Source organism: Pipistrellus hanaki (assembly GCF_964339955.1).
Source record: "Pipistrellus hanaki genome assembly, chromosome: 21".
In the NCBI taxonomy this organism is placed as follows: Eukaryota; Metazoa; Chordata; class Mammalia; order Chiroptera; family Vespertilionidae; genus Pipistrellus; species Pipistrellus hanaki.
In genome coordinates, this window is record NC_140523.1 from 1,344,136 (window position 1) to 1,361,621 (window position 17,486).

Consider the following 17,486-nt stretch of genomic DNA (forward strand, 5'->3'; position numbering starts at 1 on the left):
CTCTCATCATGGATGTTTCTCTCTTTCTCCCTCTCCCTTCCTGTCTGAAATGGATAAAAATAGGTGTTTTGTGGGTGGTTTTTTAAAATTAATTAATTAATTTATTATTATTATTATTTTTTAATAAAACAAAAGCTGCTCTCCAGATAGCTAACCGGCGGTCTGGCGTTTATGATTTGACTGTTTTTTCTTTTCCTCTGCCTGGGAGCTATCCCGTCCAGCCTCCAAGAAAGACACCCTCCGCTGCCCTGAGGGGGGGTGGGCTGTTCCGGGAAAGGGGGTTGTTCGGACAAGGGAGGGGCCACCCGACCAGCAGCCTGAGCATCTCAGAGTCGCCCCCAGAGCAGGCCTGAGCGGGAGGGAGCTGGGTAACCCGGTCCCACCCCCCCTCCCCCTTCCCCCAGATAACATCGCCTCGGAACTGGAGAACTTCATGGGGCTCATCGAGGTGGTCACGGGCTACATCAAGATCCGCCACTCCCATGCGCTGGTCTCCCTGTCCTTCTTCAAAAGCCTCCGCCAGGTCCTGGGAGAGGAACAGCTGGAGGGGTGAGTGCTGCCCGCGCGCACGCCTGCCCGCGGCCTGGGGTCAGCTGTGCGCCTGGAGGGTTCTGTGTTCCGGGGGTGAGAGACCCCTCTTGTCCAGAAGAAAGGAGCCCCAGCCGGTGTAGCTCAGTGGTTAGAGAGTCGTCTTATGAACCAGGGTTCGATTCCTGGTCAGAGCACATGCCCGGGTTGCAGACTCCATCCCCAGGGCGGGGGGGCGTGCAGGAGGCAGCCAGTCCATGATTCTCTCTCATCATGGATGTTTCTCTCTCTCTCCCTCTCCCTCCTTTCCTCTCTGAAATCAATAAACATGTTTTAAAAAAAAAAAAAAAATACAGTCTTTGGAACGTAAGGGCCTCCAGCCTTAGAGACGGCGAGGGAGGCGCGCCGACTGGGCGGCTCAGTGGGTAGTCACTTCCTCCGGGACACAGTGCGGGGGGGGGGGGGGGGCCGGATAAAAAAACTCTTGTGTCTGCAGGAACTACTCCTTCTACGTCCTGGACAACCAGAACCTGCAGCAGCTGTGGGACTGGGACACCCACAACCTGACCCTCAAGTCCGGCAAGATGTACTTCGCCTTCAACCCCAAGCTGTGCGTGTCCGAGATCTACCGCATGGAGGAGATGACCGGGGCCCGGGGGCGCCAGGGCAAGGGCGACATCAACACCCGCAACAACGGCGACAGGGCCTCCTGTGAGTGGGCGCCCGCGTGTGCGTGCACATACATGCACGCATGTGTGTGCGTGTGATACACGTGTGTGCACGTGTGTTGGAGATATGCCGATGAACCTGTGTTTGTTGTTTCTTCAGGCCCTTTTTGATTATCCTCTAATCCAGTGTTTCCCAAACGTTTGACATAGCTGTACCCTTTCTATAATTTTCCTAACGCCGAGGACCCCTCGTCCTCACGAGAAGGTAGAATGAGGCGCCGCTAAGCACGGTGCAGTGCCTGTCCCCACCAAACTCCGGTGCAACGCGGACCCCCACCAGACTCTTCCCCCGGTACCCCTGGGGGTCCGCGGACCACACTTTGGGAAACACGTTTTGAGTCAAAACGCGGTGGGCCCCGCTGGGTAATAAAGGGACTCCTTTTCCAATCGAGACCATCCGTGTGCGTGTGTGTGTGTGTGTGTGTGGGTGTGTGTGTGTGTGTGTGTGTGTGTGTCTCCCCCTCCTCGTTCCACCTGTGGGGACACGGGGCCTCCTTCAGGAGCCCTTGCGAGCTCCATGGGTTGAAACCCGTATTTGGGTCCTTGGTTAGAAGTAAGAAAGCCACCGAGACGTCCAGACAGGGGCTGTGTGTGTGTGTGGGGGGGTGTGTGTGTGTGTGTGTGTGTGTGTGGTGTCCGTGTCCATGTCCACGCTGCCGCCTCGGGCCCGTCCCCGCTGTCACATGACGTCTGTCGCTGCCCGTGACGGCAGCCAACGAGCAGGCAGCTTTGGAGCCCAGGGGCACGGGGCGGGGACCCTCGGGCACGTGGCGGAGACGGCGGCGGGTGCCCCCTCACGGCCGTGCCCCGCCCCAGGTGAGAGCGACCTGCTGCACTTCACCTCCGCCAACACCTGGAAGAACCGCATCATCGTCACGTGGCGCCGCTACCGGCCCCCGGACTACAGGGACCTCATCAGCTTCACCGTCTACTACAAGGAGGCGTGAGTCCCGGCCAGGCCCGAGGGGGACAGGGCGGGGATCCGCGCGTCCTCCGCTGTCACATGAGGTCTCCCACTGCCCGTAGCAGCCACACACGGGCAGGCACTGGCCGGGACCGGTGTGGCTCAGTGGATAGATAGAGCGTCGGCTTGGGGACTGACGGGTCCCGGGTTCGATTCCGGTCAAGGGCATGTACCTTGGTTGCGGGCACGTCCCCAGTAGGGGGTGTGCAGGAGGCAGCTGATTGATGTTTCTAACTCTATCCCTCTCCCTTCCTCTCTGTATAAAATCAATAAAATATATATATATAAAAAAAAAACAAACAAAAAAAACAAAAAAAAACAAGGGCAGGCACTGGCTTCCGGGGGTAGAGGCATCTGAATAAAACAAATGCAAAGGAGCCCGGCCAGTGTGGCTCAGTGGGTGGGCCTTGACCTCTGAACCAGGAGGTCAGAGTTCAATTCCCAGTCAAGGGCACATGCCTGGGTTGCAGGCTCGATCCCCAGGAGGGGAAGGGGGGGGGGGGGCGTGCAGGAGGCAGCCGGTCCATGGTTCTCTCTCCTCGTGGATGTTTCTCTCTCCCTCTCCCTCTCTGAAGTCAATACTGATGTGTTTTTTTCCTTAAGAAAGGGGTCGATTTAGATGATAATAAAACGAAACGAACAGGGAGATGAACAGCGGGAGGGAGCCCGGGGGCCGGGGCGGGAGCTGGGGGCTCTGAGCGCTGGGCCGGTCGCCCCCGCAGGCCCTACCAGAACGTGACGGAGTACGACGGCCAGGACGCCTGCGGCTCCAACAGCTGGAACATGGTGGACGTGGACCTGCCCGCCAACAAGGACATGGAGCCCGGCATCCTCCTGCACGGCCTCAAGCCCTGGACGCAGTACGCCATCTACGTGAAGGCCGTGACCCTGACCGTGGTGGAGAGCGACCACGTCCGCGGGGCCAAGAGCGACATCCTGTACCTCCGCACCAACGCCTCAGGTGCCGAGCGGCCGGCCGTGTCAGCGCTCCGGGGCCGCTCTCCCCTCCCTCCCTCCCTCTGTCCCTCTCCCGCTCTCCCGTTCTTCCTCTTTCCTTCCCTCCTTCTCCCTCCCTTCTTCCCTCCCTCCTCTTTCCTTCTCTCCCTCCTTTTCCCTCTTCTTCCCTCCCACTCTCCCTCTCCCTCTCCCTCTCTCCTTTTCTCCTTCTCTATCCCTCCCTCGCTCCCTCCCTCTCTCCCTCCCTCCTCCCTCTCCCTCCCTCCCTCTCTCTGTCCCTCTGTCCCTCTCCCTCTCTCCCTTTCTTCCTCCTTCCTTCCCTCCTTCTCCCTCCCTCCTCTTTCCTTCTCTCCCTGCCTTCCTTCTCTGTCCCTCTCTCCCTCCTTCTCCCTCCCTCCCTCTCCCTCCCTTCTTTCCTCCCTCCTCCCCTCCTTCCTCTCTCTCCTCTCCCTCTCCCTCCTTTTCCCTCCCTTCTTCCCTCCCACTCTCTCTCTCCCTCTCCCTCTCTCCTTTTCTCCCTCTCTATCCCTCTCTTCCTCCTCCTCCCTCCTTCCTTTTCTCTCTCCCTCTCTTTTCCTCTCTCTCCTCTCTTCTGTCTCTCCCTCCCTCTGTCTCTCCTTCTCTTCTTCCTCTCTCTCTTTCTTCTTCTCTCTCTCCTTCTCTCCCTCTCCCTGCCTCTCTTCTTCCCTCCTCCCCACCCTCCCTCCCTCTCTTTCTCCCTCTCCTTCTAGCCCCTTTCACTTCCCCTGTTCACCTGGGTTCTTGCCATTTGAACCCGGGACTCCGAAATCTCGGCTGAGACGCGGGCTGCTCATGCCCGCCGCCCCAGGTATCGCTCCACCCCGGGTCCCCCCCCCCCCCCCCCACACACACACCTTGTCCGCCCGCAGCTCAGTGGCGTGTGCCCCCCGGGGCGGCCTGGTCACGGAGGCCGGGGGGAGACACAGCCCTCCCCGAGCCTCCCCGCGCCGCCCTCCCCTCCCGGGCCGGTTGTGGGCTCCGGGCGGTTTGCACGGAGGCCGAGGGCCCGGATCTCGGGTCCCGGTCCGTGGATCCGTCTCCCGAAACGCCCGCCGCCCTCCTTCCAGTGCCTTCCATCCCGCTGGACGTCATCTCGGCCTCCAACTCGTCCTCCCAGCTCATCGTCAAGTGGAACCCGCCCTCGCTGCCCAACGGGAACCTGAGCTACTACATCGTGCGCTGGCAGCAGCAGCCGCAGGACGCCTACCTGTACCAGCACAACTACTGCTCCAAAGGCAGGCGCGGGGGCCGGGGCCCGGGGACCGGGGGACGGGGGGGCGGGGGAGGGCCGCCCCTGCCAGCCCGTGTCCCAGCCCCCGGGCCGCGGTCCCGTCCTGACCGCCCAGCGGGGTGACCGGGCCCCCCTGCGCCCCCCTTTCCCGAGCAGACAAGCTCCCAGTGCGGAAGTACACGGAAGGCACCTTCGACATCGAGGAGGAGCTGTCGGAGAACCACAAGTCCGAGTCCTGCAAACCCCCCAAGGGGCCCTGCTGCGCCTGCCCCAAAACCGAGGCCGAGAAGCAGCTGGAGAAGGAGGAGGCCGAGTACCGCAAGGTCTTCGAGAACTTCCTGCACAACTCCATCTTCGTGCCTCGGTGCGTCCCCGCGGACCCCCTGTCCCTGCGTGGCTCCCCACCCCCCCGCCCTGCCCTGCCCAGGGCCTGTGGCTCCCTCTCCCACTGCTAGTTGGGGGGTCCAGGACCTCGGGGTGGCACCCAGTCACCATCAAGGAGGGACAAGCACCGGCCTGTGTGGCTCAGTGGTTGAGCCTCAACCTATGAACCAGGAGGTCACGGTTTGATTCCCGGTCAGGGCACAGGCCCGGGTTGCGGGCTGGATCCCCAGGAGGGGGCGTGCAGGAGGCGGCCGATCCATGATTCCCTCTTATCATGGGTGTTTCTCTCTCTCCCTCTCCCTTCCTCTCTGAAATCAATAAAAAAAATAAATAAATAAAAAGGATGCATTTGAAAAATAAAAATGAAAAAAACGGTAAGGAAGGAAATCCCTGGACTATTGCTTCACTCTTAGTCACGAGGGTTGCCTAGCTCCTTTCATTCCTGGGTTAAGATTTTGCTTTTCTTAAAAAAGAGAGAAAGAGAGAGAGAGAGAGAGAGAGAGAGAGAGAGAGGGAGGAATAAAAACATTATGAGGTATCATCCCATCTTTTAATGAATGTATTAGCTAAATTAATTAATAAAATAATAACAAATACAACAACAATGAAAAGATTTTGCTTTTCTAAAAATAAGAGAGAGAGAGAGAGAGAATGGGAAAAAATACATAAGGAGGTATCATTCCACCTTTTAATGAATGTATTCGCTAACTTAATAAAAATAACAATATAAATATAATAATGGGGGGGGAGGTTTTGCTTTTCTCTCGGTGACGCCACCCTGAGGCGGAGATGAGCCCCGGGGTGTGTGTGTGTGCGTGTCTCCCCCGCAGGCCTGACAGGAAGCGCCGGGACCTGGGGCAGGTCTCCAACACCAGCCTCCCCGGCCGGGGCCGCAACAGCTCGGTGACCGACCCCTTCAACACCACCGAGTGGATCATCGACGAGGACTCGGGCTGGGAGCACCCCTTCTTCGAGAGCCGCGTGGACAAGAAGGAGCGGACGGTCATTTCCCACCTCAAGCCCTTCACCCTCTACCGCATCGACATCCACAGCTGCAACCACGAGGCCGACACGCTGGGCTGCAGCGCCTCCAACTTCGTCTTCGCCCGCACCATGCCCGCAGGTACGGCGCGGCCCAGCCGCCCCGCCCCGCCTCCCGCTTCTTAAAGAATGCCCCCCCCCCCAAAAAAAAAAAAAGCTGGAACCGGTGTGGCTCAGTGGGTAGAGCATCCGCCTGCGGACTGAAGGGTCCCAGGTTCGATTCCCGGGGGTCAAGGGCATGGACCTTGGTTGCGGGCACATCCCCAGTGTTGGGGGGTGCAGGAGGCAGCCGATCCGTGGTTCTCTCTCCTCGTGGATGTTTCTATCTCTCTCTCTCTCTCTCTCTCTCTCTCTCTCTCTCTCTCCCCCTCTCTCTCTTCTTCTGTGAAACCAATCAAAATAAAACCTTGAAAGGCTGGATGGCGGCAGGGGGTGGGAGAGGCTGGCCTGGAGGGGCTCATGGGTCACCAAATGTCTCCGTCCCCCACACCTGCAGGGTGTGCGAGCACCCAGCTCACGGGGGCCGTGGGGCCCTGGGCCTGAGGAGGGCGCTCGTGGGTGAGCCCGGGGTGGGCAGCCCTCCCGGGGGACCGCGCCCGGCATGACTGCTCGTCCCTCGTTGTCGCACACAGAGGGAGCGGATGACATTCCCGGGCCCATCACCTGGGAGCAGAAGGCCGACTCCGTCATCTTAATGTGGCCGGAGCCTGAGAACCCCAACGGGCTGATCCTCATGTACGAGGTCAAATACGGGTCCCAGGAGGAGGTGAGACGGGGCAGGGGTGCGGGGGGGGGGGGGGTCTCCTTCGCGGGGTAACCGTTGGTTACAGTGCAGGACCGGCCCCTGCTGCTCCGCTTGACTTTAAACAATAAAATAAGGACTAAGCCCGACTGGCGTGGCTCCATGGTTGGGAGTCAACCTGTGAACCAGGAGGTCCCGGTTCGATTCCCGGTCAGGGCACATGCCTGGGTTGTGGGCTCCATCCCCAGTAGGGGGCGTGCAGGAGGCAGCCGATCCATGATTCTCTCTCATCATGGATATTTCTCTCTCTCTCTTCCCCTCTCCCTTCCTCTGTGATATCAATAGAAATGTACACTGAGCCCTGACTGGTGTGGCTCAGTGGATAGAGCATCGGCCTGCGGACTGAAAGGTCCCAGGTTCGATTCCGGTCAAGGGCATGTATATTGGTTGCGGGCACATCCCCAGCAGGGGGTGTGCAAGAGGCAGCTGATCGATGTTTCTCTCTCATTGATGTTTCTGACTCTCCCTCTCCCTTCTTCTCTGTAAAAATATCAATAAAAATATATTTTTAAAAAAAGAAAGAAAGAAAGAAATGTACACTGAGTGGCCAGATTATTATGATCTCAATGCATAATAATCTGGTCACTCAGTGTGTGTGTGTGTGTGTGTGTGTGTGTGTGTGTGTAGAGAGAGAGAGAGAGAGAAGCCCAGTGCATGAATTTGTGCAGCCTGGCCAGGGGGAGGGGACACGGGCGGTTGGCCAGCCTGCCTGCTGATCGAACTCCTGGTCGAGGGGACAATTGGCCTGTTAGCCTTTTATTCTATAGGTTATGCACCGAGTGGCCAGATGATCATGCAGTCAGAGCTCATCATCATCCGGCCTCTCCGTGTATTTAAAAGCAAAAACACTCGGGAGCCTCCTAAGGCCTCCTTTCCTTCCTTCTATTGCCCATCGGGATCCCGGGCCGGTGGGAGGGAGAGGCCGGGCCGCGGGAGTTCCTCACGTGTCTGTGGGAAGTCCGCCTATATCCGTCCCCCGACCCCCACAGGACCAGCGGGAGTGCGTGTCCCGGCAGGACTACCAGAAGTACGGAGGGGCCAAGCTGCAGAAGCTGACCCCGGGGAACTACACGGCCCGCATCCAGGCCACCTCCCTGTCCGGGAACGGGTCCTGGACGGAGCCCATCTTCTTCTTCGTGCAGGACAAAGGTGAGGCCGGGGGAGGAGGGAGCCGCCGGGCGGCGGGAGAAACGCGGGGCCGGGGCTAGGGAAGCCCGGGTCATCCTGGATCCTCGGTGTTCTGTCCTGGATCCTCGGTACTCTGTCCTGGATCCTCGGTGCTCTGTCCTGGATCCTCGGTGCTCTGTCCTGGATCCTCGGTACTCTGTCCTGGATCCTCAGTGTTCTGTCCTGGGAGGAGCTGGGGGCAGGGAGGAGCCAGGGCTGCAAGGATGCCTCACTGGACTGTGGTGTCAGGAGAGGATTCAGAGCTACCGTGTTTCTCCGAAAATACTGTATTTTCTGGCGTATAAGACGACCCCCTAATTTTTACAGTTAAAAACATAGGTTTAGGCCTATATTCACTGAATAAGACTACCCCCCACTTCAAAGAAAAGACTTAACTTTGCCGTCAAGATCTGCAGGTAATTTTTGTGCAATTTTGGTCTTTTTGCCCCCGATTTTCGGTTGACTTTTTTTTCGGTTCAAAAGTCGTCTTATACACCGGAAAATACAGTAAGACATCCTCCGAAAATAAGACCTAGCGCATGGAAAGATAAGACATCCCCTGAAAATAAGACCTAGCTCAACTTTGGGAGAAAAAAAAATTAATATAAGACACTGTCTTATTTTCGGGGAAACGGGGTACTTGGGCAAGGGGTGCCATGCAGCTATATTGTGTGTGTAAGTGTGTGCATGTGTGTGTGTGTGTGTGTTTATCTTTTTACTGATTTCAGAGAGGAAGGGAGAGGGAGAGAGAGAGAGAAACATCCATGAGGAGAGAGAATCCTAGATTGGGTGCCTCCTGCACACCCCACACTGGGGACGGAGCGCCCTGACAAGGAATCGAACCCTGACCTCCTGGTTCCTAGGTTGATGCTCAGCCACGGAGCCACGCCGGCCGGGCTGTGTATGTGTGTTGGTTTTTTAAATTGTCTGTGGCACTGAGTTAAGACAGATGAAAAGGCCAGTACGGAGCAAGCGAGCGCTGGATCCGTAAGACTCTGTCTGCGTTTTATTTCAGCCAAAGAGTGCATTTCCCTTTACGGTCATTCAGCTGCAGATAAAGGCCGTATTGCCTGAGCCCATCATTTGAACTAGGACGGCAGAAGACACTGTACTTTAAAAAGAAAAATGGCCCCCCGGCAGGCATGGCTCGGTGGTTGAGCATTGACCTATGACCCAGGAGGTCATGGTTCCATTCCCAGTCAGGGCACATGCCCGGGGCTGTGGGCTCCATCCCCAGTAGGGGGCGTGCGGGAGGCAGCTGCGCCATGACTCACTCTCATCATGGATGTTTCTCTCCGTCTCTCCCTCTCTCTTCCACTCTCTCTAAAAATCAAAGGAAAGATATCCTCGGAGGAGAATTAAAAAAAAAAATTAATAATAATGATTGGCCCTGACTGGTTTTGCTCAGTGGATAGAGCATCGGCCCTCGGACTAAATGGTCCCCAGGTTTGATTCCGGTCAAGGGCACATACTTTGGTTGCGGGCACATCTCCAGTGGGGGGTGTTTAGGAGGCAGCTGATGGATGTTTCTCTCTCATCCCTCTCCCTTCCTCTCTGAAAAAAAAAAAAATCAATAAAATATATATATTTTTTAAAATGAATGAATGAATGAATGAATGGAGTAGCCTGAGTACCTTATGACCTTTGACCCTTACCCCTTGCATTCCCGGAACAGCCTTGGACAATAACGCCCACCTGGTCATCGCCCTGCCCATCGCCATCGTGCTGATCGTCTTCGGGCTGGCCGTCACGCTGTACGTCATCCACCGGAAGCGGTGAGTAGCTGGGGGGCGGGGAGACGCTTGGGGGTGTGGGGGGGGGTGGTCGGGGGCTGCGGCGTGTGAATTAGGGTCAGCTTTTTGAGGAAATAGTTTGGGGCTCGGAAAGCCTGACTTTCCAATCCGATGTGCTTCCCGGGAACAAGAGGACATTTTGTCCGGGAACAAGAGGACATTTTGTCCGTTTGGTTGTTTGTTTGTTTATTGTTTTTGCCTAACTCGTCCCCCTTCTTTTGGCCTTAGCAATCGCATGGGGAACGGAGTGCTGTACGCGTCTGTGAACCCCGAGTATTTCAGCGCGGCCGACGGTAAGCTCAGCTCCCTGCGTGGGGGCGCCGGGTCAGGTCACTTTGGGGTGGGAGGGATGGCTCATTTAGGGGGGTAAGAGGTCTGCATTATTTGTGGGTACTCTGTCTCTGGTAACACTCTTATTATATATATATATATATATATTTTAAAGTCAGAGTTCTTAGCAGTTCACTGAGAATCTCAGAAACCCCGCACTGCCCGGGCTGGTATAGCTCAGTGGTTAGCGTCAGCCCTGTGCCATCTTTGCATTCTCTCTTGCTCTTTGTCTTTGAAATCCACGGCGGTGAACTTTATAGACTTCGCAGCATGTCTCCAAGTGGACTACTTTCTTGGTCTTACTTTTCATTATTTTTTTAAATGTTTCTTTATTTTGGCAAGTTATGACCGATGTCCTCTTTGATTTTTTTGGTGTGTGTTTTTTTTCCTCATTGACCGTTCCGTCCACCCACCTCCCCGCCTGCCTCCATCCCTCACATGTAGTTCTTCCTCTATGCTGTTAGTATCCTCAAATTTTCTGGGACCCCTCGAGGATTTGAAAGGCCAGAATCGGAGGGCGCGTTTGCCTCCTGGAATCCACAGCACGTGGGACCTGTGGGGACAAGCCACGGCGCTGCCCCCCCCCCCACGTCCTCCTCGGCTGGCTTTGGGAGGTGGCATGGTGCTGCCTTCTCCCCCCAAAAAACACGTCCTGCCCGGGTGCCCGCGGCGGCGCCCCCATCGGCTCCCCTTTTCCGCTCCCTCAGTGTACGTGCCCGACGAGTGGGAGGTGGCCCGGGATAAGATCACCATGAACCGGGAGCTGGGCCAGGGCTCCTTCGGCATGGTGTACGAGGGCGTGGCCAAAGGCGTGGTCAAGGACGAGCCGGAAACCAGGGTGGCCATCAAGACGGTCAACGAGGCGGCCACCATGCGGGAGCGGATCGAGTTCCTCAACGAGGCCTCGGTGATGAAGGAGTTCAACTGTCACCATGTGGTGAGAGAAGGCGGATCTCGGCATGGGGGCAGAGGCCACGGGGGCAGAGGCCACGGGGGGAGAGGCCACGGGAGAGGAGGCCACGGGAGAGGAGGCCACATGTGAGATGCCACGGGATGGAGGCCACGGGGAGAGAGGCCAAGCCGGTGGGTTTGGCGACTTGCGCCCCCCTTTGGGAGGTTCCTGAACACACACATGGCCCGTGCATCCGGGGGGTGGAGGAGGAGCACCGACCCCAGGGGTACCCTGCTCCTCTGAGTCCTCCTCTCTGCCTCTCTCCCCCCCCCCCCCCAGGTGCGTTTGCTGGGCGTGGTGTCTCAGGGCCAGCCCACCCTGGTCATCATGGAGCTCATGCCCCGTGGTGACCTCAAGAGTTACCTCCGGTCTCTGCGCCCGGAAATCGAGGTGGGTTCTGGTTTTGATTGCTTGTTTTTAATTTATACGTTTGTTGTTGTTGTTGTTTAACCCTCACCCAAGGATGTTTTTCCCATTGATTTTTAGAGAGAGTGAGGGGGCGGGAGGGAGAGACAGAGAAAAACATCGATTGGTTGCCTCCCCCGTGCTCCCAACCAGGGCTGGGAGCCTGCAACCTAGGTGTGTGCCCTTGACGGGAATCGAACCCAGGACCCTTTCGTCCGCAGCCTGACGCTCTAACCACTGAGCAACACCGGCTAGGGTTGGGTTTTGGGGTTTTGATTGACGTCACATCTGATATGTTCACTCCTGTCAATGTTTTTGAATCTGACTGCATTGAATGCTCGGTCATAGATCCTTGCTGGGGCCATTCCCAGAGACCACGTCAGCCCTGAGCCCTCCCTGAAGCCTGGCCTGCCCCAACTGCATGCACCTAACCCCCCCCACTCCCCTCCCACACATAGGCCCCCTCCCTGCCCCGACAGCAGCCTGTTCCCTTGACCCCAGGCAGCTGAACTTGTCACGCCCTGTGCCCGACGTCCAGGCTCTGTCCTGTGCTTTGCAGTGAGAACCTTGCACGCTTTTAGCTCCGTCTAATAATAATAATAAAAAAAAAGTCCATCTGTTTTGAGCTTCAAATCCTTTTTGTAAAATATTTTTAATTGATTTTTATTTTATTTTATTTTTTTTTAGGGAGAGAGAGAAGGAGAGCCAACACACACCATCCCGACCAGAGAGAAACACCGTCCACTCACTGCCTCCTTGATTGGCTGCCTCCTGCGCGCCCCCAACCGGAGATCGAGATCGAGACCCAGCCCGAGCCCAAGCCCACCACCCCTGGTACGTGCCCTGGCGGGGAGTCTTTACTGCTGGGTCCATTGCTCCACCCATTGAGCCACACTGGCCAGGCGCACAGGTTCCTTCTGAACCGGCCTGGCTCCCGGGCGGGATAGACCGCCGTGTGGCTCAGACGGAGCCAAGTGTGAGGGGGGAGGGGTGGTGGAGGGTGTGCACGCCTCGAAACACGCCTGGATGCTCAGGTGTGTTGTTGTTTTTTTTGTGTGTGTCTCCCACAGCCCCTCCCCGCCCTCTCACCGCCGACCCTCAGCAAGATGATCCAGATGGCCGGGGAGATCGCGGACGGCATGGCGTACCTCAACGCCAACAAGTTCGTCCACCGGGACCTCGCTGCCCGCAACTGCATGGTGGCTGAGGATCTGACCGTCAAGATCGGAGGCGAGTCCCTGGCTGCCGAGACCTGAGCAGGGGCTCCCCTTGCATGTGGTTTAGGGGGTGTGTCGGGGTGCTCCCTCCCTCCCTCCCTCCCTCCCCCCATGGGGAGGTTTTCCCGTGCATCTTGTGGGCGCAGAGGCTTGCTCTCGGGAATAATATCATCATTTCCGGTGACAGCCAGTCGCAGCCAACTCCCGGGTTCTGCCGACGATGGGATGGCAGACACCGCCACGCGGCCCCTTTAAGAGGCGGGGCCGCCTGGCAGCGGGGATGTCCTGTCTGTGCTGCTGGTCCCCTGAGTGTCGCTCTCCTCCCCGCCCCGCCCCGCCCCGCAGATTTCGGCATGACCCGTGACATCTACGAGACCGACTACTACCGGAAGGGCGGGAAGGGCCTGCTGCCTGTGCGCTGGATGTCCCCCGAGTCCCTCAAGGACGGCGTGTTCACCACCCACTCTGATGTCTGGTAGGCGGGACTGACCCCGGAGACAACCCCTCTGCCCCCCTAACCCCCACCCCGGCCTCCACACATCCCCCCATCCCGACCCACACCCCCCCTTTGGCTCAGCAGAGAGCTCCCGGGGTGGAGGTTCCCCAACTGGGAGCCTGTCAGGCGGCGTGATGGTCCCAGGCCACGTGTGAGGCCACAGAGGCTGCCCTGCCCCAATTCACTCGCCTGGGGTGGGGGGTGGGGTATGGTTCAAGTTCAAGGTTCCCCTGAATCTCCCTGCCCTTCAGCATCCAGGGCCGCTCTGATGGGCAGGCAATGGAGACGTGGCGACACAAATGAGGACCGTGTAGCGCGGAGCCGGGCTCCCTGGCCGCCCAGCGGGCGGTCCCCAGGGCAGGGGGGAGCGGGGCGGGTCGAAGAGCTTCAGGAAGGGGCGGGCCCGTGGTCTGTGCGCCCCCTTGAGGCCTCACGCCTGCCCCTCTCCCCCCCGCAGGTCCTTCGGCGTCGTGCTCTGGGAGATCGCCACGCTGGCCGAGCAGCCCTACCAGGGCCTGTCCAACGAGCAGGTCCTGCGCTTCGTCATGGAGGGCGGCCTGCTGGACAAGCCCGACAACTGCCCCGACATGCTGTACGTGGCCCCCGGGCCCCGCGGCGGCGTGCGCTGGGGGCGGGGGGTGGGGACGAGGCCCGGCCGTGCAGGAGGGCCTGCACCTTCCCCTCACCCCCGTCATGGCGTCTCAGACCGACATCTCTGTGAAGCGTTACCCGGGTGTCTTCACACAGAGTGGGTGGTGGTTTGCACCGAACAAGGCAATACGGCACTGGTGACTCTTTTTAAAAATGGATTGATTTCAGCCAAAACCGGTTTGGCTCAGTGGATAGAGCCGTCGGCCTGCGGACTGAAATGTCCCGGGTTCGATTCCGGTCAAGGGCATGTACCTTGGTTGCGGGCACCATCCCCAGTAGGGGATGTGCAAGAGGCAGCTGATCAATGATTCTCTCTCATCGATGTTTCTAACTCTCTATCCCTCTCCCTTCCTCTCTGTAAAAAAAAAAAATCAATAATATATATTAAAAAAATAATAATAATAGCCGAAACCGGTTTGGCTCAGTGGCAGAGCGTCGGTCTGCGGACTGAAAGGTCCCAGGTTCGATTCCGGTCAAGGGCATGTACATTGGTTGCAGGCACATCCCCTGTGGGGGGTGTGCAAGAGGCAGCTGGTCGATGTTTCTCTCTCATCGACGTTTCTAGCTCTCTATCCCTCTCCCTTCCTCTCTGTAAAAAATCAATAAAAATATATTTAAAAAAACAATAATAATAATAAAAGGAAGGAAAGCCAGAGACTCAGAGAGGGTTACAGAACCGGGACTGGCGTGCCCCGCTGTGCCCGCGGCGGCGGTGGGCAAAGCGAGCGCCGGCCCCGGAGGCTGCTGAGCCAGGCGCCACCCGGCCGGTAACGCCCATCTCTCCGTGTCCCCCCCTCCCCCCCCCCCCCCCCCCCCCCGTCTCCCCCGCAGGTTCGAGCTGATGCAGGTGTGCTGGCACTTCAACCCCAAGATGCGGCCCTCCTTCCTGGACATCATCGGCAGCATCAAGGACGAGCTGGAGCCCGGCTTCATGGAGGTGTCCTTCTACTACAGCGACGAGAACAAGCCGCCGGACACCGAGGAGCTCGACCTGGACCCCTCCATGCTGGAGTGCGTGCCCCTCGACCCCTCGGCCGCCTGCGCCTCCCTGCCCGAGCGCCACTGCCAGCACCACCACCACCACCACCACCACGACGGCGGGCACGAGCGCTACTGCCCCCACCACCACGAGGGCCGCGAGCGCTACTGCCCCCGCCACCACGAGTGCCGGGAGCGCTACTGCCCCCACCACCGCCAGTACGAGCCGCCCCGCGAGCGCCAGCGCTACTGCCCGCACCGCGAGATCCAGCCCGTCCCCGACGGCCTGGGCCAGCGCGTGCTCATCTACCACCGCCCCGGCCCCGACGACAGGCAGGCCTACGCCCAGATGAACGGGGGGCGCAAGAACGAGAGGCCGGTGCCCATCCCCCAGTCCTCCACCTGCTGAGGGGGGACCCCGTCCCGCGGAGCAGGGCCCCCCCCCCGTGTGTGTGTGTGCACGTGTGTGCGTGTGCGCGCACACGCGTGTGTGCTCGGCCCAACCATCTGGCCACGGCCGCCTGCACCTCGTGGGGCTGCTGCCCACAGGCAGGCCGCTCTGCCGGCACACACACACACACACACACACACACACACACGCGGGATGACCCCCTTTTTTTTTTTTTTTCCCCAATATGCAAGCAGCTGATTGCCCTGCCCAAACCCTTAACTGACACGGGCCTTTTAGAACCTTAATGACACTGAAAAAGCAACAGAACACTAGAGAATCGAGTCTCCTCACTCCTTCTCTGCCTCCCTCTCTCTCTCTGATCTCTCTCTCTCTCTTATCTCTCTCTCTCTCTTATCTCTCTCTCTGCTTCATAACAGAAAGAACATTTGCCACAGCCCAGCCAGGACGCCCTTCTCGCCTGATGGAGGCCAGGGCTGGCCGCCCCTGTGGCGCCCCCTCTCGCTCCCATGCATACCTGCCTGTCCCCGTGGGTCAGGCTGCAATGGCATTTTTTATTTTTTAAACCAAACTGTCATCTTTCACCTGTTTAGGGACACACTAGGGCCATTTACAAAGGGCCATCGCCCATCCCAGGCTGTTGCCATGGTCACACTGCCAAATTCTGCCAAAACCCAGGGCTCGGTCCCTCGCACCCACACACCACCACCCCCCCCCTTTTCCTGGTGGCCAGACGGGCGGGCGTGTGCGGTCTCCGCTCACCCCAATCTGTGGCAGCCACGCGGGCGGTGACCACCTCCATCCCATCGTCCACACAGGTCAGTTTGCGTTCGAAGGGGTTATTCTCTGGGGGGACTGGGCCGACGGGGGCCACGTGCTGTCAGAGATGGGAGCAAAGGTGGCTCACGTGTTACTCTGCCGTCCCTCCGGCCCCCGAGGACACATTGGAGAAGGGGTTCCCGGGGACAGAGCCCAGGGGCTCACGCAGGTTTTTGTGGGGGGGAAAGCAGGCCGTGAGGCCAGCCGCCCGAGCCTGTGCCATGCTCCGTTTCTAGAACTTCCGTGGGTCTTGCGGTTCCGGGTCAGACCCGACCCATCGGCATCCCCATCGTCTCCATCCACGTCACTTGGATAACTTTTTTACGGTTCAGATAAACTCATCGATACACGTCCTTGTACAGAAAACAAAGACGGCTGCTATTTTTGTTTTTTGAATTTTTTTTTTTGGTTATCTTTGTGGATCTATTCTATGAAAACTTTCAGGTTTCCCTCTCTCCCTTCTCTGCGTTCTTTGCAGAGCTGACGCTTTGGACTAGATGCTTTTCTCTCTCTCTCTCTCTCTCTCTCTCTCTAGGAACGGACTCTCGTAGGTCGGCCTTTGCCGCGAGCTGCCTCTGATGCCTTTTTTTATAACTCTCTGCTCTCCCCGCGCTCTGCTCCCCCCGGCCCCCTGCCAGATCTGTGACAACCTGTAAGCTCTGTGGGCACCAGGCTGGCGAGGGAGGCGGCTGGAAAGGGGTTCCCTTCGCCCGCCCTCGCGCCCGGCATTGCAGCCTCTGACCGTGTGCAAAGCCGTAGACAACCTCAGGTCAGAATCCAAGGTCAAGTACTTCCCACGCCTGTTCAGTGTTCCTCGTGGCCGTGGGGAGGAAGGAAGCCTGGCTCCCTCCTCTTTCCCTGGCCCTCTTCCTTTTGGATGTGACACGCTTTTTTTTGTTTTTTTTTTTTGTTTTTTTTTAATTCTTGGGTACAACAGCAGTTTGAACTGCAGATGCTAGTCATTTGAATTACATTGTGGTTTTTTTTTGTGATTTTTTTTTTTTTTTTGTGGATATTTAATCCTTCCATCCTTCGAAAAACAGCTGCTAAATCTTAAGGGTGCAGTGGAGTGTGGTCGGCGGTGTTCCCGCCGCCGCCGCCACCTTCCAGACCGACCTACCTGTCCTGAGAACCAGGAAATCCCCAGGGACCCCCCCCCGCCCCCCGCCGTGCTGGCTCCAGGGGACCAGGGCGCTGGCACAGGTATCCCTGGGCCTCGGGGTCTTTTATTTCGGTTTTGTTTTGTTTTTGTTTGTTTTGTTTTGAGCGCTTTCTCATCAGCGCGATGGCTCAATGACCACATAGAGTTGCTGCTGGGATGGAAACAAAGTTTAGATGCCGAGTGAGAACGGAGATCAGACAGGGCGACTGCTAGTCGCCATTGGAGATGAAACAGGAGGAGGAGGAGGAGGAGAAGGAGGAGGAGAAGGAGGAGGAGGAGGAGGAGTCGTTTCAGCCCCAGAATTGTCTTGAGCCCCATTTCCCCCCTCGGTCCCTTTTAGAAACTGAGTCAATAAGAAGGTGCATGCAGGAGTTTCCGTTGATTTTCCGATTCCGGTTTCCGTCGCGGTTCGAGAAGCGCAGCCCCCTGATGGATCGCCATCCCGACACGA

General features: G+C 58.0%; 2 protein-coding genes across 2 annotated transcripts in view; both read left to right on the top strand.

Annotated features, from left to right (window-relative positions):
* Window positions 1-17,284, top strand: part of IGF1R (insulin like growth factor 1 receptor) — a 92,192-nt gene extending 74,908 nt beyond the window's left edge. The window contains exons 5-21 of the mRNA XM_084869339.1: window positions 405-549; window positions 1,025-1,239; window positions 2,073-2,199; window positions 2,943-3,181; window positions 4,266-4,433; window positions 4,586-4,793; window positions 5,644-5,936; window positions 6,487-6,620; window positions 7,646-7,805; window positions 9,499-9,598; window positions 9,845-9,909; window positions 10,654-10,883; window positions 11,178-11,288; window positions 12,374-12,533; window positions 12,866-12,995; window positions 13,474-13,608; window positions 14,499-17,284. Of these exons, the coding sequence (XP_084725465.1) occupies window positions 405-549; window positions 1,025-1,239; window positions 2,073-2,199; window positions 2,943-3,181; window positions 4,266-4,433; window positions 4,586-4,793; window positions 5,644-5,936; window positions 6,487-6,620; window positions 7,646-7,805; window positions 9,499-9,598; window positions 9,845-9,909; window positions 10,654-10,883; window positions 11,178-11,288; window positions 12,374-12,533; window positions 12,866-12,995; window positions 13,474-13,608; window positions 14,499-15,054 (3,176 nt within the window). The 3' untranslated portion in view covers window positions 15,055-17,284. The remainder of the gene's footprint in view (window positions 1-404; window positions 550-1,024; window positions 1,240-2,072; window positions 2,200-2,942; window positions 3,182-4,265; window positions 4,434-4,585; window positions 4,794-5,643; window positions 5,937-6,486; window positions 6,621-7,645; window positions 7,806-9,498; window positions 9,599-9,844; window positions 9,910-10,653; window positions 10,884-11,177; window positions 11,289-12,373; window positions 12,534-12,865; window positions 12,996-13,473; window positions 13,609-14,498) is intronic.
* Window positions 1-17,486, top strand: part of TTC23 (tetratricopeptide repeat domain 23) — a 995,109-nt gene that overhangs the window by 148,807 nt on the left and 828,816 nt on the right. The window lies entirely within an intron of this gene.